The sequence below is a fragment of the Saccoglossus kowalevskii genome, chromosome 12 (genome assembly GCF_978046115.1).
Source record: "Saccoglossus kowalevskii chromosome 12, keSacKowa6.1, whole genome shotgun sequence".
NCBI lineage: Eukaryota > Metazoa > Hemichordata > Enteropneusta > Harrimaniidae > Saccoglossus > Saccoglossus kowalevskii.
In genome coordinates, this window is record NC_140652.1 from 8,924,879 (window position 1) to 8,947,943 (window position 23,065).

Genomic DNA, 23,065 nt, shown 5'->3' on the forward strand with positions numbered 1-23,065 from the left:
CATACACGTACATGTATGAAGTAAAATGAGGTATGAATTGGAATCAACACTGACGGCATTCATAACTTGTTTTGTTTTTTATCTGAAATACCTAAAATCCTGACATGCAGCACTGCTTAGAACATGCTCAACACAAAAAGCGCAGAAAGTAATGAACATGTTATGTTCCATGTTCACTTAAGATGAAATCTCATATAATATTAATTTAGAAAAAGTAGTGGGTGTTCCTGACTTTGATAAATTAAGTAGGGCACATACGGCTTTAAACAATCAACTTGAAATTAGGCAATACCTATGGCCAAAGCAATATGCAAGAAATATTAAATAATTAAAAAACATCAAAAATAGCAAATTTGAGATTTTTCTCAATATACAGATATAAAAAGGTGGACAAAAACAACCACAATATACATGTATGTAGCTCATGAGACCACATAAGTGAGATAACAATTCTTTCATTGTAAGCACTTGTTTAATTTTGTGTCATCCAGTGTTTCTAAGCCTTGCATGTAAGTTCAAGTTTAACATCATTCTGTCTCACACCATTCAAGTTATGACTGTTAATAACAATGGGCAATATCATGATTATAGATCCAACACCCAATATATATATTGATAATAATAAGAAAATAATTAACTTCCCACAGTGCCATAATGGAGTCACACTATTTTTATCACATATAAACCTAATTCTACATGTATTCTTAATTTGTACGTACTGATATTCTGTTCCAGAGTCCAAAGGACCATTGCAATACACATCATCTGCTGCGTTTTCACAGTCATCAGCTCCAATAGTTATATCTACATACTCTTCTGGTTGATTGTCACGCTTACTCATTGCTCCTGCTGTAAACATTACACACCAGGCATTCATAAAAGTTGGTTTTTGACAAAATTTTCCATTCTATTTTTTTTCAAGATTGGGTTGATAGCAGAATACCATATGGTTATCAAATCCAAAATATCATTATGCATAGTTTTTTGTGAATTTTGGACAAAATAGATAATTATTATAAAACAAAACCAGTCTCCTAGTCAACTTACACTGTATTGTGGAAACAAATAAAATACAAGCAATAGACATACCTGAATATTCAAATGGATATGGCTGAAGGTCCTTAGTTTGGTATTTCTGATCATCATGACCTTGTGCCCAGGTTGGCATTTCTGGCACTCCAAGACCACTTGTTTGTATTTCATCTTCTGCTGTAACAACTAGAAGAACATACAAGTATTTTAAATGTCTTGGTCGTACAACTATTCTACTTTTAGAGAATACCGTTACTTTTAATATTATATCACAGGCATATTACAAACATACAAATAGGCCACACATGAGATTCAAACTGATGACTACTGCAAATTGCCCTGCCACTGTAAGCTGAAGCGTACCGCACTACACAACATTAACACACAATAATTACATTATTGTATTGAAAACATGTGGTTGCAACAGTGAATTATTCATCTTTTAATTTTAAATAACATTTTTGAAGATATAAAAAATATAAAATAAAGTCAAGATATTATGTCTGCTGATTATCTCAATGTACAGCGTTATTCTTCAAATACATCTGCTTGAAATATTATGCAAATTAGAAAATTAATATGCATTGGTTATACTTATTATAACCAAAACTGCTGATTACCCAGGAGGACATATCTGCTGTACAGTTCATTGAAATAGGTCCAATGTTTCAGTTTCCAACAAGCTAAAAAATGTGTTAATAATATAATTAATGCCCACAAATTTTCAGGTAAACTCATTAATCCAGAGCATCTATGTGCAAAGATTCTAAAAAATAAACAAAGGGGTTTTAAAATATCACACATGCAGATATGCACATACATGTAAAAACGTGTATATGTAGTAGTATGTGTATATGTATGTTTCAAGAAAATTATGCTAATTAATAATTAATCAAAAGTATGTTTGGGAACAACATTACCAACATATGCTGATAACCTTACCAGAATATGTATACTTTTATCAAAAACATTATGATATTAAGCCCTATTCCGACAGGATTTGAGAGCTGAAAATTGGCCAAAATGCATTTGAAAGTGCAGTTGAATTTTGAATCTCATTATGAAACAAAAGGATGAGCATTAGTACAACACAGTGAATAATGTCAATGCCAAGTTTGAATAAAACAGGCCCTGGCCATGTTGAAAAGTTGTTTTGGGGGTACAAAAATTGCCATAAATTGTTCAAAAATCAACAAAACAAAAAAACAACAAAAACAAATTGACATGCTATGTATATTACATTGTATTATGTTATTTCCTGGTACCAATGTTAAAATAAAATCAGTCCAGGCATGACTGAAAAACTTAAAATGGTGTGTGCGCAGAATCAAGTACATTACACAATTCACAATTTGTTATTAAAGAAAAGATAATGTAGAGACTAATTTAAAAGAACAATTACAATAACTTTCACCTTACCTTCTGTTTTTATGACCAAGACAGTATAATGTAATATAGGTCCATTAGAATCATCAAAAAATAAATCATGAAATCGAACAGTAATAGAATTCTCTCCTACATTATCGTCACTTGGTTCATTTGGTGTATATTCAGTAGTGATTTCCGGCACTGTAAACAAAATACATTTTTACTGAATAAGTAAAGTAAAAGTAAAGATTCACGCTTGATTAGTTGAATTGAAAATATTGTCAAAAACAAACAAATCTGTAAGAAGACCATTCAAGGTTAGCTAATTTCAGGAAAAAGTCAAAAACAGCAATTTGGACAAAATGATAAAAACTACAAGCATTGACAATGCTATGTTCCTGTTCTGTATTTAATACCAAATTCCATCACTAGCCGTGTTTAATATGTGAGGGTGTACATTTGGCTAAATAGTGCTGTGATGCAATCAGTCGTCGCTGTAATGTAATTGTTGAGCATATTTGGTTGAATCAGTAAAACAAGCAGCCTCTCGGCTGAGATAGCTCCGCTGTTAGCACTGCACATTTCAAAAAATTAACAGAAGATATCATTAGAAAATGAACAATATGCATAGTATCAATGCAATGGGACTAGCTGTTTTCAACAAGAATTCAAAAATATCATTTTTCACCATAAATGATTGTGGTTTTTAACAAGAAGTCGAAAATATCACTTTTTACCAAAAATGACAAAAATATTCACCAAAATTAGAGAATTAAAGATATCACTACAAAATGAACAAATCTGAGAGAGGTCCACATGTAGTACCTATATATGTAATATCAAAGCAATTGGACTTGCGGTTTTTAACAAGAAGTCGAAAATATCACTTTTTACCAAAAATGACAAAAACATTCACCAAAATTAGAGAATTGAAGATATCATCATGAAATGAACAAATCTGAGAGAGGTCTACCCAAGGTACATATACACGAAGTATCAAAGCATTCAGGCTTGTAGTTTTCAAGAAGAAGTCGAAAAAGTAAAACATTGACATGGACGACGGACGCCAGACAATCACTCATATGATAAGCTCCGCTCGACAGCGGAGCTAAAAAGGTAATGTGGAACCAAAATCCAGTAAGTAGAATCATTGTACTGTGTGTTTAAACAAAATCAAGCAAACCATTTCAGAGACAGAGAACATCTGAAATTGAATATGTATGGTCCTGATACAAGGCCCTGTTCATCTTGGAGAAATGATTTCTAACACACTTACAGACTGCTACTTTTTATTTTAGAAAAACTGACCATCAATGTGACAAATTTGTTAATAGTACCTGTTGCATAGTACGTATGTGCAAACTTTCAACGGAATTAGGGGATGTATAATTACTAAATTCTCAATATCACATTACCTCCTGCTAGTGTTCTGTTTTCAACTGTGGATGATTCACTTTCTTCTTCATAACTGACTGTTGTAACAGCAATATCATAGACAGTAAATGCATCTAAGTAGGAAATATTCGCGACAAGCATAGGATCACTTGGATCCACAGTAGGAATGCCATTCTCATTCAAAGGCGGTGGGTCAACTTCAATAACGTAAGAAGTAACTATTCCTTCAGGTCTTTTCCAAGTGATCTCCATCCAAGTTATGAAAATACTTTGAAACTTGAGGTCTACTGGCTGCTCAGGCTCTAAAAGAGAATTAAGAGCATAGAAAAATAATTTTAGCTTTGAAATAGCTTTGCTGTCTTTGTAGAGTGTTTTCCTCAAAGCAAAGTTGATAATGATCTGTACAATGAGATATTGCCATGGTTATTAGTGTTCTCACAATGATCTTACCATATCACAACCATACTAGGCATAGCATATGATCACAACAAAAAACATAACTTACTTGTTCGTTGTGAAGTGACCTCTGGGTCACTGGCAGTACCTATGCTCACTGCTACAACAGTTATTTTATACAATTCCCCAGGTGTTAGATTACTCAAAAAACCAATATATTCGTTATCTCCATATGGATATTCAAGTGAAGTGTCTTCTTCAATGGGTTCATACGTGACATTAAAAGAATCCCATGTACAATCAGTACAATTTGGTTCACTGAACTGGAATTTGATGCTTGTTTCATCATACTCTATGATTATAATCTCGCCTGGTGGGATTAATTCTATAAAAATATCCAGAAAGAAATAAAATAATAAAAGAAAAAGTTACTAGAATAATTGAGAGAAGGACCACTGTGAATGAAATCGGTAATATGGAGTCAATGTGGATCAGAATCATTATGATATATGTATATGTAGGAAGTTTTAAGGAATTCCATCTATTCATTCTTAGAATCTGGCTCTGATGGTTTTTAATACATAATTCAACAAATATAATCTTGAAGACTTTCGTAAAAAAAGAATGAAAGAAAAATGGAAAGACTTGCCTGTTTGAACTATAACTACGTCTGCATCACTTATGGCAGTGCCACTTACGGCAGCAACACTAATATTGTAGTATTCACCAGATATTAAATTGTCCAGTAATATTTTTTGATCAGTAGTATGAAGAGTAGTGTTTCTACCATGAGTGTCATAATAATGTACAATGTAATATTCAACAATATTATCATCAGGTTGGTCCCATTCAATTCCAATGGAGTAAGTTGTTATGTTGATTTGGTCATTAATTTCTGGTTTCTCAGGCTCTGCAGATAATATAGAACAAGTCATTGTCAATGACACGTCCCATTCCGTTCATATTTGAGTGATATAAACATTCAAAGCTGATCATGACCGAAATCTCAGACCACTTTCAGTGGTCTGATCCGAAAAGCACCTGCATATGTACAACACATTGTTCTAAATCTGAACAAAATCCATCCATGCATGACTGAGATCAGGTTCCGGAATTGTGAAAATACATGATTTTGATGCATTTTCGGCCTTAAAATGGCCATCATTCAGCTATTGTTAAGCGGATCATGAAACAAATGCACATATCTATTTGTAACATGATGTACCATGTGTGTGTGAAGTTTGAACTTGATCAATCCAGACATGTCTCGGATACGGATCAAGAACTGAATTCTTTAAAACAAAATGGCCGCCAATCGGCCATTTCGAACTTGATCCGAAAAAAAAAATAACATGCATCAAGGTCCTATTATGTTTAATGTATGTACCAAATTTGAACAAAATCCGTCCATGCATAACTGAGATCCAGGTCTGGAATGGTGAAAATGTGCGATTTCAATGCAGTTTGGCCTTAAAGTGGCCGCCATTTTGCTATCGTTAATGAGATCATGAAACAAATGCACATACATATTTGTGACATGATGTACTTTGTGTGTGTGAAGTTTGAACTCTATCAATCCAGGCATGTCTCAGATACGGATCCAGAACTGAATTCTTTAAAACAAAATGGCCGCCAGTCGGCCAATTCAAACCCGATCCAAAAAAAAAAAAAAATGATGTGCATCAAGTTCCTATTATGTTTAATGTATGTACCGAATTTGAACAAAATCCGTCCATGCATAACTGAGATCCGGGTCCGGAATGGTGAAAATGTGCGATTTTGATGCATTTTCAGCCTTAAAATGGCCGCTATTCGGCTATCGTTAATCGGATCATGAAAAAAATGCATGTGCATATGTCCCATATAAGGTGTGATGTATGAGTGAAGTTTGAACCTAATTGGTCCATGCATGTTTGAGATACAGGTGATCACGGACGCACAGACGCACGGATGCACGGACGCACACAGGGCAAAACATAAGTCCCCGTTTTCGGACTACGTACTAAAAACTAAGTGAGTGACATAAAGAAACAATATTAAGCATATAATTAGTACTAAATTTGATAGTCTATCACCCAAATGAATAATGTTATGTATACATGTACCCCTCTATTAATTTTAGAAATCAAATCATTGCAAATTTTCGAGGACACACGACATGGCTGGGGTTCACAATTCAGGTTTGAGAGTTCAAACCAAGAGTGTAAAATGTCATCAGCAAAAAAAGATCAATTTCCATCTCCCCCCCCCCCCTCCCCCAAATACTTTAATGAACCAACAAACACCACTCTGTATACAGTAGTGGGGGAATGTTCACATATATTCCACATTCAAACAAGCAGCCTGTCGGCTGAGATAGCTCCGCTGTTAGCAATGCACATGGCAATTAAAGAACAGAAGATATCATTAGAAAATGAACAAATCTGAGAGAGGTCCACATGTAGTACCTATATGTATAATATATCAAAGCAATTGGACTTGCGGTTTTCAACAAGAAGTCGAAAATATCACTTTTTACCAAAAATTACAAAAATATTCATCAAAATTAGAGAATTAAAGATATCATCATGAAATGAACAAATCTGAGAGAGGTCCACATGTAGTACCTATATATGTAATATCAAAGCAATTGAACTTGAGGTTTTTAACAAGAAGTTGAAAATATCACTTTTTACCAAAAATGACAAAAATATTCACCAAAATTAGAAAATTAAAGATATCATTACAAAATGAACAAATCTGAGAGAGGTCCACATGTAGTACCTATATATGTAATATCAAAGCAATTGGACTTGCGGTTTTCAACAAGAAGTCGAAAATATCACTTTTTACCAAAAATTACAAAAATATTCACCAAAATTAGAGAATTTAAGATATCATTACAAAATGAACAAATCTGAGAGAGGTCCACATGTAGTACCTATATATGTAATATCAAAGCAATTGGACTTGCGGTTTTCAACAAGAAGTCGAAAATATCACTTTTTACCAAAAATTACAAAAATATTCACCAAAATTAGAGAATTTAAGATATCATTACAAAATGAACAAATCTGAGAGAGGTCCACATGTAGTACCTATATATGTAATATCAAAGCAATTGGACTTGCGGTTTTTAACAAGAAGTTGAAAATATCACTTTTTACCAAAATATTCACCAAAATTAGAGAATTGAAGATATCATTACAAAATGAACAAATCTGAGAGAGGTCCACATGTAGTACCTATATATGTAATATCAAACCAATTGGACTTGCGGTTTTCAACAAGAAGTCGAAAATATCACTTTTTACCAAAAATGACAAAAATATTCACCAAAATTAGAGAATTAAAGATATCATTACAAAATGAACAAATCTGAGAGAGGTCCACATGTAGTACCTATATATGTAATATCAAACCAATTGGACTTGCGGTTTTCAACAAGAAGTCGAAAATATCACTTTTTACCAAAAATGACAAAAATATTCACCAAAATTAGAGAATTGAAGATATCATCATGAAATGAACAAATCTGAGAGAGGTCTACCCAAGGTACATATACACCAAGTATCAAAGCATTCAGGCTTGTAGTTTTCAAGAAGAAGTCGAAAAAGTAAAACATTGACACGGACGACGGAGACGGACAATCACTCATATGATAAGCTCCGCTCGACAAAGTCGACAGCGAAGCTAAAAAGTATTTTAATTATATCGTACATAATACAGAAAATAGCAAAATATAAAATTAAACAGAGCATCATGGGTATTCTCTATTTAACTGTGAACAAACTTAAAAGTTACGAGTGGCTATTATAAAGCCACTTTAAAATCACCTTCAACCATCAACCGTTCAGCAAAAACTTCTACAATTTATAACACACATAATGCAAAGTAGGTACATTATATCCATTCACTATTCTGATTATAATAAATATTTCAATGCAAAATGTTAGAGTTTGGGTGTATTTGAAGACTGAATTTTAGTTTTTTTCTCACAATTAAAACTCTGTTTGAGTTCAAGGATAACCCCATGACTGAAGACAGACAGAGACACAAAAAGAATTTCACATTTTGATCTGTTTTTGAAGTAACTTATTGTTTTATATGACATACCAGTACTTACATTAGTTACTATGGTGATTAATGAGTTTTATGTCATTATACTAGCCAATCACCTATGCTTCATTTTTTTAGATATTGTCTAAACCAGACATAAAAACTAATAAGAACTTCGCATATTTATAAGTATTTATAACCACTAAAACAACACTTTTAGAATAAAGTACTTATCATGTCTTTCCCAGCAAACTCAGTTTCTCTATTTCTTTGCAAGCCAGTAGATACAGCAACCCTTGTAGCATTACTTCAGCAAGTATAAATAATTAATGAAATAATGACCATATATGATAACTTGATATTTTGGTCATATATCTTGTCGGACAAAATTATAGCACAAGTTGCATGTTCGTATCAGCAACAGTACTTATATCACATTGATTTCAACCAAAAAATAATCAGGTTTGCGCATTACCCATGCCATGTTTCATTGAAATCTGTTGCATGGTACTTGAGAAACAAATAAAAATGCCTAAAACATGCTAATCAATATGCAAATTAGGTTATTAATACGTATAGATTTTTAACCCAAAAGTAATCAGGTCTGTGAATAGAAATAGAGCATCTATGTACCAAGTTGAAACATCAGTAGAAAAGCTGAAAATTGACTAATTATAGAAATTAGGTACAAATGTAATTAATATGGATGAATGAATATTAATCCAATACTTATCAGGTCTGTGAATTGTCCTACATGTATGACATCAAGTTTCATTGTAATGTGATTAGTACTTGAGATATCAGGGAAAAAGCTGAAAATTTACTAATCAATATGCAAATAAGGTAATTATTATGTACAGATATTTACCCAAAACTAATCAGATCTGTGAATAGTCATAGAGCATCTATGTACCAAGTTTCATTGAAATGTAATGATTAGTACTTGAAATATCAGCGGAAAGACCAACAAATTTACTAATTATGCAAATTATGTAATTAATATGCACGGAAATTAACCCAAAACTTATCAGATCTCTGTATTGTCTTATGACATCTATGCACCGAGGTTCATTGTAATGTGCATGATTAGTACTTGAGATATTAGTAGAAAAGTCAACAAGCGACCTAACGGTTGTAATAGCTCCGCTGTCTTCATTATCATGGAACAAGAATTAGTAAAGTGGCATTGTGGTTGTAATATTCATAGTCAGTCATTTAGAGAACATTGCACTTGAGTTACAGTTGCTTGCAGTTGCAATTATGAACTGTTATAGTGTTCATAAGGATAGTGCATTTCATTGGACAAACATCATTGAGGCTAAACTTAAGAAATCGGGGGTGTGCAAAAACCTTTGCAATAGTTGAGAAAAAAAAAAATATGTTTTTGTTTGAAAATTGTAATCATGTTTTTGAAATGTTATCTTTTCTGATACGTTATACATATACGTAATTGTTTTGTTACACCCAAGAACAAATGTTCAATAAATCTGTGCAGTAATAATCTTATGATCAGATATAAGAGAGTCAATTACTCCAGTTTTACATAAGACATTGCTGAATGCAAGATCAATTGTTGTGCCATACACTGTGGTGGCTTCTGAAATAAGCTCAGAACATCTAAAAGACAGAGGACCACCCCACGTATCATTGCTGAAAATATGAAAGCATTTGTATTTACGGCTTCAGACTAGTTGTCAAAAATAAAAAAATTTACCAAAAATGACAAAATATTAACTAATCAAAGAAAGCTTAGAAAGAACTCCCGTGTGCTGAGAGTTTTGGAGACACATTAAAAATTAATTCAAAATTACTTATGCTTGAGATATTGATGGAATAGCTGAAAACTAATTATGCAAATAAGGTAACTAATATGAACAGATTTAAGTGTAAAACTAATAAGGTCTGCACAATGTACCAAGTTTCATTGAAATGTGATTAGAACCAAAAAAATATTAGTTAATATGCTAATTAGAGAATTAATATGAACAGATTTTAACCCAAAATTAATCAGACTGTCTATTGTCCTAGAGCATTTATGGACCAAGTTTTATTCAAATGTGATGATCAATACTTGAGATATCAGTATTAATTAATTATGTTAATTAGGTGATTAAGAAGCATAAATATTTACCAAAAACTAATATGGTGCATAGTCTTAGGTTCATTGAAATGCGATGGGTACTCTTTAAAAGTTTCATTGAAATTCAATGAGTGGTTTTTAGACAGTGCAACAGCCATAGAACAGCAAAAAAAATAACTAATTATGCAAATTAGGTAATTAATAGGCACAATTATTTATCCCAAAATTAATCAGGTCTCTGCATAGTCCTAGAATATCTATGTCGCAAGTCTCATTGAAATGTGATGATTAGTACTTGAGATATCAGGTGAAAAGCTGAAAATCAACTAATTATGCTAATAAGATGATTAATAAGCACAAATATTTACCCAAAAACTAATTAGGTCTCTGCACAGTCCTCAAGTAACTATGTACCAAGTTTCATTGAAACATGATCATTACTACTCGAAATATCAAAAGCTGAAAATTAATTAATTATGCAAATTAGGTAATTAATATATACTGATATTACCCTAAAAACTATCAGGTCTGTGCAGTGTCATATGACACCTATGTACTAAGTTTTATTGAAATGTTATGATTAGTACTTTAGATATCAGTGGAAAAGCCGAAAATTTATTAATCATTATGTAAATTAGGTAATTAATAATATTAACAGATTTTTACCCAAAACTAATCAAATCTGCGCATTCGTTCAGAGCATCCATGTGCCAAGTTTCATTGAAATCCAATGAGTGGTTCTTCAAAAATCAGTGGAACAGTCATAGAACAGCTTAAAATCAGTTAATTATCATGCAAATTAGGTAATTAATATTCATAGATTTTTACCAAAACCTAATCAACTCTGCGCATTATCCCAGAGCATCTATGTACCAAGTTTCACCAAAATTTGATTAGTGGTTCTTGAAATAACGGTGGAACAAAAAAAGTGACATACATACATACATACATACATACATACAGACATACAGACATACAGACAGGGTAACTGCAAAGACTCCCTTTTGTGCTTCGCACACGGGAGTCAAAAATGCAAATTTGCATATTTTAACACAAATTTAACAAATCTGACAGAGAACCACCCCACGTATCATTGCTGGAAATACGAAAGCATTTGTACTTACTGTTTTAGACTAGTTGTCAAAAATAAAATTTTTGACCAAAAATGTCAAAAATATTCACTAAAAATCCAAATTTCCATATTTTGACACGAATTTAACAAATCTGACAGAGGACCACCCCAAGTATCTTTGGTACAAATATGAATGTAATTGGTCAAGTACTTTTGAAGGAAAAGTCATTGGACGCGGGGTGGACGCCGCCGGAGAGACGCCCATACCAACAGCTCCCCTGGGTCATCTGCGATGTACTTAAGCAATAACCCCTGCCGAAGGCGGGTATACCACGAGATATTGCACAATTCACGACATATATGCACGAGCCGCAGGCGAGGGTTATTGCTATTATATTATACCAGTATATTGACAATTCGATAAAACTTGTAAAAAAAGAGTTTACTTTCATGTACTAAAAGATCATGATTATGGCCCTTGAACATGACTATTTATTGGCGATCCGCTCCGCTAGGATTGCCCTTATAATCACTTTTGTCGTTTTGTGTGTGTGTGTGTGTCTGTGTGTGTACATTTCCAGTGTTCACGTATTATTTCTTCTGTGATTTTTTTGGCTTGGCCGATTTCGTTCAAACTTGGCAGGTAGGTCACACCTTCACCCTAGTTATTAGGAAAAATCTGCAAAAAATTTTGGCCCACCGTTACCATAGCAACAGCCAAAAAACTGATTTTTGGATAGCTTCGCGCCAAATGTATCTCCTCCTACAAATTTGGGATAAAACACTTCAGACATAGCTCATTCTACTCAGCTTGAGTGTGGGCACAAAGTTACTATTTGAATTTTTGATATCTGTTTTCATTACCGAGAAATTTGACCCTAAAGTTGGGGTAACTTTTCCCCAGCAACGGCTTTTAACTCCTCTGTGATTGTTTCGGCTCGGCCGGTTTTGTTCATACTTCACAGGTAGGTCGTGCCGTCACTAATTGGAAAACAATCCTGGCCCACCATTGCCATTGCAACATCCAAAAACTGATTTTTGAATACTTTCGCCCGAAATGTATTACCTCCTACCAGTTTTATCGGTGTCGCTGGGTGTATATGATAAAGGGAAGTTGTGCAACCAAATTTGCTGAGTTCGCAGTTTTTCGCCAATAAAAAAATAACTAAGGCAACAACTCACGGTTTTTCAGCATTTTTGTAATAAAGACATTATTCTCCATCAATAATCCGCCCAAAACAGGAACATTTCTACTAATTCTTGTGTTTTTTCGAAGTTTTTCGAAAAACCTGCGATTAGGCTGTGAAAGTAGAACATTCCGGAGGGGGCGAAATGGAAGAGCCATATTTAACGCGTAAAAATAGAACGCGTATTTTGACCTCTATGCGGTCGTCGCCAAAGAGCCTCGCGTCCATCGCCTGGCAATGCTCTTCCGTTTCACCAGTTGCGTTTTTTTGACTAAAATTTGGGCAGTACTGTCAGTCACGAAAATTGATGAATAAATTAATACACATAAAATATGAATCAGGGGCTAATTCAATGGTCACCGAACACTCCACTGTGGCAAGATAGTAGCGTACTGTATATTTGACCCAGATTTGACAAGCGTGGTACAGTTTTTTGCGCGTGTCCGTAATAACGCGCACAAAGGATTGTGGGGCAGAGTCCTTTATTTGCTGGCATTCTTGACTTTTGACTGCAGTTCTTTTTTATATTTTAGAGTAAATGCTTTTGATATGCTCTTAGGTTTCTTAATATCCGTCTGAAATTCTGGACTGTGGTCATATTTTTCGATTAGGAGTCATATATTTAAATAACTCACCGTGACTAATGTTTTGCATTATGAAGTATATTATTATGAAGGTCAACACACTGTACTTTAGGTAAATATTTACCATCTCGTTATTTCATTATTTCGCTTTCCGGCATTTACAGGAAACGCTTCATTCTAGAAAATGCTATCGCAAAACGGTTGGAAATAATAAATGTAACAGCAGAATACGTCCTAGCACAGTCACTCGACTAGGAGAGTGATTGTGGTCCTAGTAATAAACTAAGTGACTTCCAAAAACTGAATGGTGTTTGCGAACTTCGTAGTAGTTATAAACCGACGTTAGCTTCACGTTTATGTCACACCATGGAAACAGCCAAAAACATGGTGCTTGTTTTTGAGCGGAGCGGATCGCCAACCAGCCTACTGGCTTGTAAGAATAGTATGTAGTTGTACGCTGAATGCATACAAACATTACATGCGCAACATAGTTCAAATTGAATACAAACTAATTTTTATTCCACATGAAAAAAAAAACATATCCACGTTGAATAGAGCAGCGTAAACACACAAATTAGCATAACAAAGGATGACCTTTCTGACCTTTTACTGACGCACAACGCGATTTGAAATACAGGGTCGTGTACAGTTTGGATCATTTAAACAATGGATTTTCCACGTTTTCATTCCGGTTTTTGTACAATTTGGACTGTAATTTGCCCATTGAAAGTACAGTTGTGAAATAAACCGGTTTTGTGACTCATCATACTACTTGTAACTGTGGATATTTGACGTTCAGCGGTACGCGGCGGGACGCGGTGTATCATGTACGGCGACTGGCACAGCGACCTCAGTTCCAACATCTGACCTGGATACCTTTGGTATAACCCAAGTTTTGTGACAGTATGACTGACAAGTTTTGTCGTTGTTCTGGGGTAAGTTTGATGGTGTAAGATCGGATTTTCGCATCGTTTTTGTGACACGTACATGATATGCCTTGTCTCAACTCCGGCCGAAAGACTTTGCCCGCCGTCGCTCTAATACAGTGGTTGGTGTACACTCGGCAAAAATCTGTAGCTTTCGAAATTACCTTCATCATCTCCTGTAATTTATTTACCCATAGTGAAGAATTACAATACCATATATCGTTGTCGAATCCTGCATTGTCCCGTGTTTTTTGAAACAGATGACAATTACCCGGGTGCACTGCAATTTTGTCAGCTGCCGCTACCGGACAATAGTTGTTATTGGTGGCATACATTTTTGCCTGTGACTCATAGTTTTTTGCATTTTTATGTCATTAAATCCCTCAATTATATCTTGTACTTGAAGATCATGTTTTCTTTGTCCATCTCAAAGTAACAACACTGAGAACATAGCGTTCTGGCGTTCGTGTAGGCACCTCACGGTGTTAAGGGACGGTGGTTTAGGTTTGTGTGGCGAACGTCAATCACCCAACGACCGACGCTCACAACTTGGATCCCAAGCAGTTATATAACTTTTCAGATGTCTTTAATTCAGTATTTTTTTCAATATTCTTCTAAAATTCAACCACTATATTTACCTAAAAATCAAATAATACCGGTTTTATGTATTTCTGTATTAAACCTGTAGTCAATTCATGTTCCAGGGCCACTTGGTTTAGCCGTGCATTATCAGCCAATATACCATGGATTGCATATGCAAATTTTGTGTTTGGACCAATCAAATCAATGGATTAACACTATCAATATACATGTACTGGTATAATATAATCAAATTTAAATAATTGACATTTGTATCTGATTGTCAAACGAGTATTGTAAAACAAAATCAGCCATTTTGAATAAATGTATAATGAATATATGAAATTTTAACATAGTCAGTAAAAGCATGTCAGAGATATGGCTCTAGAAGCCCATTCATTAAAACAAAATGGCCACTAGTTACCCATTTTGAATTCGATCTAAAAAATAAAATAACGTGCATCAGGAACCCGTAATGTCTAATGTATGTACCAAGTTTGAACAAAATCCATCCATAAATGCCAGAAATGCTTGATATTTGATGATTTTTTAGCACAAAAATGGCCAAGAAATGTTTGATTTTATATCTCATTGAATTTGGGCAAACACAATACAGGACTGATTTGAATGATACTAGCCCTAAGCATTATAGAATGGGGCCTGACTGAAATGAGAACATAGCTAGCACTCTCCAAGTAAAAACTAATTATTGGGAACAACAACACATCTCTACATAGGAGGCAGTCCAATGTACCAATCCTCCAAGATCCATGACAAAGTGAAAAGTAGTAAAAAGCAGCCAGCTGTTGCTTGATATTACAAGGCAGCCAACCCTTACATTATATTCAGCTATTGTACAGCAAACCAATGCCCTCTGATACACTTAGAGATTACCAGAGAGAAAGCTATTTGAATAGCTTGCCTCATTTGGAGGTTATGGCCCACATATTTCCTATAATTCATAAGCATGTCTCATATGATGAAAACGAAAGTTCATGGCATGGTTACTGATAAAACAGAGGGCATCATACAACAAAATTATGTATATTTATAAAAACGGTTATAAGCTGTTTCTGAGCTTGTGTTATGATCAATCTAAGAAATGCTGATTCACTTTTGGGGTTTGTCTGCGTTTTCTCAGAGAATTACTTGTAATTTCTGAACAGGTTGAACAACTATAACATTTTTGGCTCAAAAAGGTATCTTGTATCACTAGGGTCCGAGTTATGTTCAACGAGAATACTTGGAACCAGGAGATAATCATTGAACAACATGATCATATTGGCTGATCCAACCGTAGTCGCTGCACCAGGTACATGTATGAGCTAGTGTTTATTATTTTTACAAGCCATGCATGGCACATTCCCCTTTAGTTATCAAATTTAAGATATGAATGAATGAATGAATGAATGAATGAATGAACTTTATTGTTCCCGTGTAAAAAAGAGTAGGTTACATAGGGTGTTTGCAACAATAAAGAATTTTTGTTAACAAGACAATATTTTGAAAATAACTAGAATGAATATACTTAAAATTCACAAATAAATAAATAAAAATTATGTATAAAAAAGTAAATACACAAATAAATTATTAAAGAAATCTAATCTCTAATTTTGGTCGCAGCTATAATAAAGTTTGATATCTCTTGTTGAACTAATTTATCTTGATGTGAAAGTAAATATGTGAAACAAGAAATGTTATTGTCAGCCGGGACTTTAATTTTATGTAACAGTTGAGATCTCTGCTGTTCATATTTTTTACAATCTAAAATGAAATGGATCTCATCTTCAATGCAGTTATAATATAGATATATAGATATATAGTAAAATATATCTATGTCATGAAAATATAGATATATAGTTTTGTTTATAGTAATATAGCTGGAATATAAACATGTCAGGAATATGATTATGATGACTGTTTAACATTAAAATGATTGACATTTGTATCTGATCGTCAAACGAGTACTTGTCCATATTGATAAATATTGCTCTGGAACAGCATTAATAAAAACAAAATGGCCACCAGTTGGCCATTTTGAATATATCTATATATCTATAACATGATGTAAAACGAATATATAAAATTTGAACATAATCAGTCAAAGCATATCAGAGATATAGCTCTAGAAGCGCATTTATTCAAACAAAATGGCCGTCAATCAGTCATTTTGAATCTGATCTGAAAAATAAAATGATGTCAGGAACCCGAGATCTCTAATGTATGTACCAAGTTTGAACAAAATCCATCCATAAAAGCCAAGTTCTGGAATGCCAGAAATGCTTGATTTTGAATGATTTTTTAGCACAAAAATAGCTGCCAAGATCCAGTTCTAGAATGACAAAAATGCTTGATTTTTGATAATTTTTTAGCACAAAAAATTTAATCATAATCAGTCAAAGCATGGCAGAGATATGGCACTAGAACTGCATTCATTAAAAACAAAATCTGGAAAAATAAAATGATCCAATGTATGCACCAAGTTTAACCAAAATACATCCATAAATGTTTGATTTTGATTATCTTTTAGCACAAAAATGGCCACCATTCGGCCATCCTGAATCAGATCATGAAACAAATTGAGTGCATATGTATACAATGTAATATCATGTATGATGTATGTGTGCAGTTTGATTGTGATTGGTGATTTCTATGATACAAGTCCGGACGCACACACGCACGCACACACGGGAGCAAGGACGCTTGGACGGATGGACGCACGAATGAACAAAAGTCAAAACAAACAGTTTTCAGACTGTGTCCGAACAGGGACTAAAAATAATAAACACATCTGAACTTAGAAAGACAGCTGTTATAGTCGGTTCAAATAACTACTTCAGCTGGTAAAGGCACCCTGCTAGACAAGCAGCTGCTCTATTGAGGTGGCCACAAGTTTGAAAATAGTATGATGCGAGTGTATAAACAGCTCTACAAAGCCCTCAGTTGTATAATTTTGAATTTGTAATTGCACTTGCATTATAAATTTTGACGAGAAAACAATAAAACAATAGGTTGTAGTTACTTGAATATTCATTTTTGGTATAACTTGGATGTCACAGCATTATTTTATGACAGATTTGCATATTTTCTACAACGCTCCAAACATGGCCATGCTAGATCATAGCATGGTAAATGTTACATCTGCCTGTAGCAATTTTCACTCCAAAAAATTCACTCCTAATGTGATCAACCAAAAATTATTCTATTAATTTGTGCAAAAGATACAGCGGGTTTTCCGATAGTAAATAAATCTGAGTTTATATTATCGGTAAGTCGTTGTACAGTAGTGATTGGTGCTGGCTGTGTAACAGATAATTTTGCATACTAATTTTTGTTATATTTCCATAATTGTAACATATCGTCCCCACATTTTCACTGGGAGATATATTTTCCGGTACTAACTTACTGTCATTATTTGAAACATCATCAAGCACAAAAGATCGCCCAATGATGGGAAATGTTTCAGCAAGAGGGGATTCTTTTGGTGCCCCACAAACAAATAAATACCATGAAAACTTAATTTGCAAATTAATGGATACAAATAAAATCAATCCATAAATGTTTGATTTTAATGATTTTTTTAGCACAAAAATGGCCACCATTTGGCTATCTTGAATCAGATGATGAAACAAATTTATGTGCATATGTATAATATTATGTATGATGTATGAGATTTTTAATGGTACAACCCTTGGTTGTCTAACAATGCATGGCATCATGGAAATACCACTATACAATTTTAATTCGCTCTTTTCTTTTCACACTGTACAACTGTGAAATTGTGCCTTATTGTAAAATAAAGTAACTGCCGGTACAAATGACCTCCTTAACTTCTAGTTTAAATCTTCACTAGCCAATTACAGTCAAACCTAAACCTATCTATACTGACCACCATGGTGATTTTTTTCATGACTAAATTGTTTTGTTTAATGTGTGTGTGATGGGGTGAGAGATCTGCCGTAATTACTATTCATGTACTGCAGTAGTGTTTCTAACAAAATCACTGCATTGTTGTTCTGTTAATAACTGAATACGGAAAATAAATCTGTTTCCATGTGATGTGCATGTTACTCGCCTAGTCGATGAACGATTTGTAGAGACAGTGAATGACGAGACTCACTGAATACTGCATGCAAATCTATGACACACATTAGGCTACGGATTATTGGCTGTGATTTGAATTATTATATTATTTTTGTTAATTATAATTTATTGGTGAAATTACTGTATTATTCGTAGGGGCTTTAAGAGTGTAATCACAGCATTTTCAATTGTATTTTCAATTGTATTGCTTGTAGTTTTGTAGTGACATTGCTCTTTATGTTGAGAGGGCTCTGTAATGGAGTATATGGGTAACATGGTTATATGGGGAGCCACTGCAATGACATTTGTGGTTATTGTGGACAGTTTGTTCAAGGTTGCGCTAGAACCAGCCAGAGTTTTTTCAAGGTTGTTGTAGGACCAACCAGACTTTTTTTCAAGTTTGTTCTAGAACCAACCAGAGTTTTTTCAAGGTTGTTGTAGAACCAACCAGAGTTTTTTCAAGGTTGTTCTAGAACCAACCAGAGTTTTTTCAAAGTTGTTCTAGAACCAACAAGAGTTTGTTCAAGGTTGCGCTAGAACCAGCCAGAGTTTGTTCTAGAACCAACCAGAGTTTTTTCAAAGTTGTTCTAGTACCAACGAGGGTTTTTTCAAAGTTGTTCTAGAACCAACCAGGGTTTTTTCAAAGTTGTTCTAGAACCAACCAGGGTTTTTTCAAAGTTGTTCTAGAACCAACCAGAGTTTTTTCAAGTTTGTTCTAGAACCAACCAGAGTTTGTTCTAGAACCAACCAGAGATTTTTCAAAGTTGTTCTAGAACCAACGAGGGTTTTTTCAAAGTTGTTCTAGAACCAACCAGAGTTTTTTTCCAAAGTTGTTCTAGAACCAACCAGAGTTTTTCCAAAGTTGTTCTAGAACCAACCAGGGTTTTTTCAAAGTTGTTCTAGTACCAACGAGGGTTTTTTCAAAGTTGTTCTAGAACCAACCAGAGTTTTTTTCCAAAGTTGTTCTAGAACCAACCAGAGTTTTTCCAAAGTTGTTCTAGAACCAACCAGGGTTTTTTCAAAGTTGTTCTAGAACCAACCAGGGTTTTTTCAAAGTTGTTGTAGAACCAACCAGAGTTTTTTCAAGTTTGTTCTAGAACCAACCAGAGTTTTTTCAAGGTTGTTGTAGAACCAACCAGAGTTTTTTCAAGTTTGTTCTAGAACCAACCAGAGTTTTTTCAAAGTTGTTCTAGAACCAACCAGAGTTTTTTCAAAGTTGTTCTAGAACCAACCAGGGTTTTTTCAAAGTTGTTCTAGAACCAACCAGGGTTTTTTCAAAGTTGTTCTAGAACCAACCAGAGTTTTTTCAAAGTTGTTCTAGAACCAACCAGAGGTTTTTCAAAGTTGTTCTAGAACCAACCAGGGTTTTTTCAAAGTTGTTCTAGAACCAACCAGAGTTTTTTCAAAGTTGTTCTAGAACCAACCAGGGTTTTTTCAAAGTTGTTCTAGAACCAACCAGGGTTTTTTCAAAGTTGTTCTAGAACCAACTAGGGTTTTTCCAAATTTGTTCTAGAACCAACCAAGGTTTTTTCAAAGTTGTTCTAGAACCAACTAGGGTTTTTCCAAAGTTGTTCTAGAACCAACCAGGGTTTTTTCAAAGTTGTTCTACAACCAAAAAGGTTTTTTCAAAGTTGTTGTAGAACCAACCAGGGTTTTTTCAAGGTTGTTGTAGAACCAACCAGAGTTTTTTCAAAGTTGTTCTAGAACCAACCAGAGTTTTTTCAAAGTTGTTCTAGAACCAACCAAGGTTTTTTCAAAGTTGTTCTAGAACCAACCAGAGTTTTTTTCCAAAGTTGTTCTAGAACCAACCAGAGTTTTTCCAAAGTTGTTCTAGAACCAACCAGGGTTTTTTCAAAGTTGTTCTAGAACCAACCAGGGTTTTTCCAAAGTTGTTCTAGAACCAACCAGAGTTTTTTCAAAGTTGTTCTAGAACCAACCAGAGTTTTTTCAAAGTTGTTCTAGAACCAACTAGGGTTTTTCCAAAGTTGTTCTAGAACCAACCAGGGTTTTTTCAAAGTTGTTCTAGAACCAACCAGGGTTTTTTCAAGGTTGTTGTAGAACCAACCAGAGTTTTTTCAAGTTTGTTCTAAAACCAACCAGAGTTTTTTCAAGGTTGTTGTAGAACCAACCAGAGTTTTTTCAAGTTTGTTCTAGAACCAACCGGAGTTTGTTCTAGAACCAACCAGAGATTTTTCAAAGTTGTTCTAGAACCAACCAGAGTTTTTTCAAAGTTGTTCTAGAACCAACCAGGGTTTTTTCAAGGTTGTTGTAGAACCAACCAGAGTTTTTTCAAGTTTGTTCTAGAACCAACCAGAGTTTTTTCAAGGTTGTAGTAGAACCAATCAGAGTTTTTTCAAGTTTGTTCTAGAACCAACCGGAGTTTGTTCTAGAACCAACCAGAGATTTTTCAAAGTTGTTCTAGAACCAACCAGAGTTTTTTCAAAGTTGTTCTAGAACCAACCAGGGTTTTTTCAAGGTTGTTGTAGAACCAACCAGAGTTTTTTCAAAGTTGTTCTAGGACCAACCAGGGTTTTTTCAAAGTTGTTCTAGAACCAACCAGAGTTTTTTCAAAGTTGTTCTAGAACCAACCAGGGTTTTTTCAAAGTTGTTCTAGAACCAACCAGGGTTTTTTCAAAGTTGTTCTAGAACCAACCAGGGTTTTTTCAAAGTTGTTCTAGAACCAACCAGGGTTTTTCCAAAGTTGTTCTAGAACCAACCAGGGTTTTTTCAAAGTTGTTCTAGAACCAACCTGGGTTTTTCCAAAGTTGTTCTAGAACCAACCAGAGTTTTTTCAAAGTTGTTCTAGAACCAACCAGAGTTTTTTCAAAGTTGTTCTAGAACCAACCAGGGTTTTTCCAAAGTTGTTCTAGAACCAACCAGAGTTTTTTCAAAGTTGTTCTAGAACCAACCAGAGTTTTTTCAAAGTTGTTCTAGAACCAACTAGGGTTTTTCCAAAGTTGTTCTAGAACCAACCAGGGTTTTTTCAAAGTTGTTCTAGAACCAACCAGGGTTTTTTCAAGGTTGTTGTAGAACCAACCAGATTTTTTTCAAAGTTGTCCTAGGACCAACCAGGGTTGTTTCAAAGTTGTTCTAGGACCAACCAGGGTTTTTCCAAAGTTGTTCTAGAACCAACCAGAGTTTTTCCAAAGTTGTTCTAGAACCAACCAGAGATCTTTCAAAGTTGTTCTAGAGCCAACCAGAGTTTTTTCAAAGTTGTTCTAGAACCAACCAGGGTTTTTTCAAAGTTGTTCTAGAACCAACCAGGGTTTTTTCAAAGTTGTTCTAGAACCAACCAGAGTTTTTTCAAAGTTGTTCTAGAAACAACCAGGGTTTTTTCAAGGTTGTTGTAGAACCAACCAGAGTTTTTTCAAGTTTGTTCTAGAACCAACCAGAGTTTTTTCAAGGTTGTAGTAGAACCAATCAGAGTTTTTTCAAGTTTGTTCTAGAACCAACCGGAGTTTGTTCTAGAACCAACCAGAGATTTTTCAAAGTTGTTCTAGAACCAACCAGAGTTTTTTCAAAGTTGTTCTAGAACCAACCAGAGTTTTTTCAAAGTTGTTCTAGAACCAACCAGGGTTTTTTCAAAGTTGTTCTAGAACCAACCAGAATTTTTTTCCAAAGTTGTTCTAGAACCAACCAGAGTTTTTCCAAAGTTGTTCTAGAACCAACCAGAGTTTTTTCAAAGTTGTTCTAGAACCAACCAGGGTTTTTTCAAAGTTGTTCTAGGACCAACCAGGGTTTTTCCAAAGTTGTTCTAGAACCAACCAGAGTTTTTCCAAAGTTGTTCTAGAACCAACCAGAGTTTTTTCAAAGTTGTTCTAGAACCAACCAGGGTTTTTTCAAAGTTGTTTTAGAACCAACCAGGGTTTTTTCAAAGTTGTTCTAGAACCAACCAGGGTTTTTTCAAAGTTGTTCTAGAACCAACCAGGGTTTTTTCAAAGTTGTTCTAGAACCAACCAGGGTTTTTTCAAAGTTGTTCTAGAACCAACCAGGGTTTTTTCAAAGTTGTTCTAGAACCAACCAGAGTTTTTTCAAAGTTGTTCTAGAAACAACCAGGGTTTTTTCAAGGTTGTTGTAGAACCAACCAGAGTTTTTTCAAGTTTGTTCTAGAACCAACCAGAGTTTTTTCAAGGTTGTTGTAGAACCAACCAGAGTTTTTTCAAGTTTGTTCTAAAACCAACCAGAGTTTTTTCAAGGTTGTTGTAGAACCAACCAGAGTTTTTTCAAGTTTGTTCTAGAACCAACCAGAGTTTGTTCTAGAGCCAACCAGAGATTTTTCAAAGTTGTTCTAGAACCAACCAGAGTTTTTTCAAAGTTGTTCTAGA

The 23,065-nt window shown here is 34.4% G+C and overlaps 2 protein-coding genes across 3 annotated transcripts in view; both read right to left on the bottom strand.

Moving 5' to 3' along the window:
* The window catches only part of LOC100373042 (tyrosine-protein phosphatase 10D-like), a 30,744-nt gene extending 26,195 nt beyond the window's left edge, over positions 1-4,549 (bottom strand). The window contains exons 1-5 of one of the 2 annotated variants that reach the window (XM_085506399.1): positions 4,301-4,549; positions 3,816-4,097; positions 2,452-2,601; positions 1,090-1,218; positions 720-849 (exon numbers count right to left, since the gene is read on the bottom strand). In XM_085506399.1, coding sequence (XP_085362525.1) covers positions 720-849; positions 1,090-1,218; positions 2,452-2,601; positions 3,816-4,047 — 641 coding nt within the window. In that variant the 5' untranslated portion in view covers positions 4,048-4,097; positions 4,301-4,549. The remainder of the gene's footprint in view (positions 1-719; positions 850-1,089; positions 1,219-2,451; positions 2,602-3,815; positions 4,098-4,300) is intronic. The other variant, XM_085506400.1, reaches the window with a different exon arrangement.
* The window catches only part of LOC146735481 (fibronectin-like), a 48,439-nt gene continuing 29,482 nt past the window's right edge, over positions 4,109-23,065 (bottom strand). Inside the window, exons 18-20 of the mRNA XM_085505873.1 lie at positions 4,841-5,101; positions 4,301-4,576; positions 4,109-4,194 (exon numbers count right to left, since the gene is read on the bottom strand). Coding sequence (XP_085361999.1) covers positions 4,109-4,194; positions 4,301-4,576; positions 4,841-5,101 — 623 coding nt within the window. The remainder of the gene's footprint in view (positions 4,195-4,300; positions 4,577-4,840; positions 5,102-23,065) is intronic.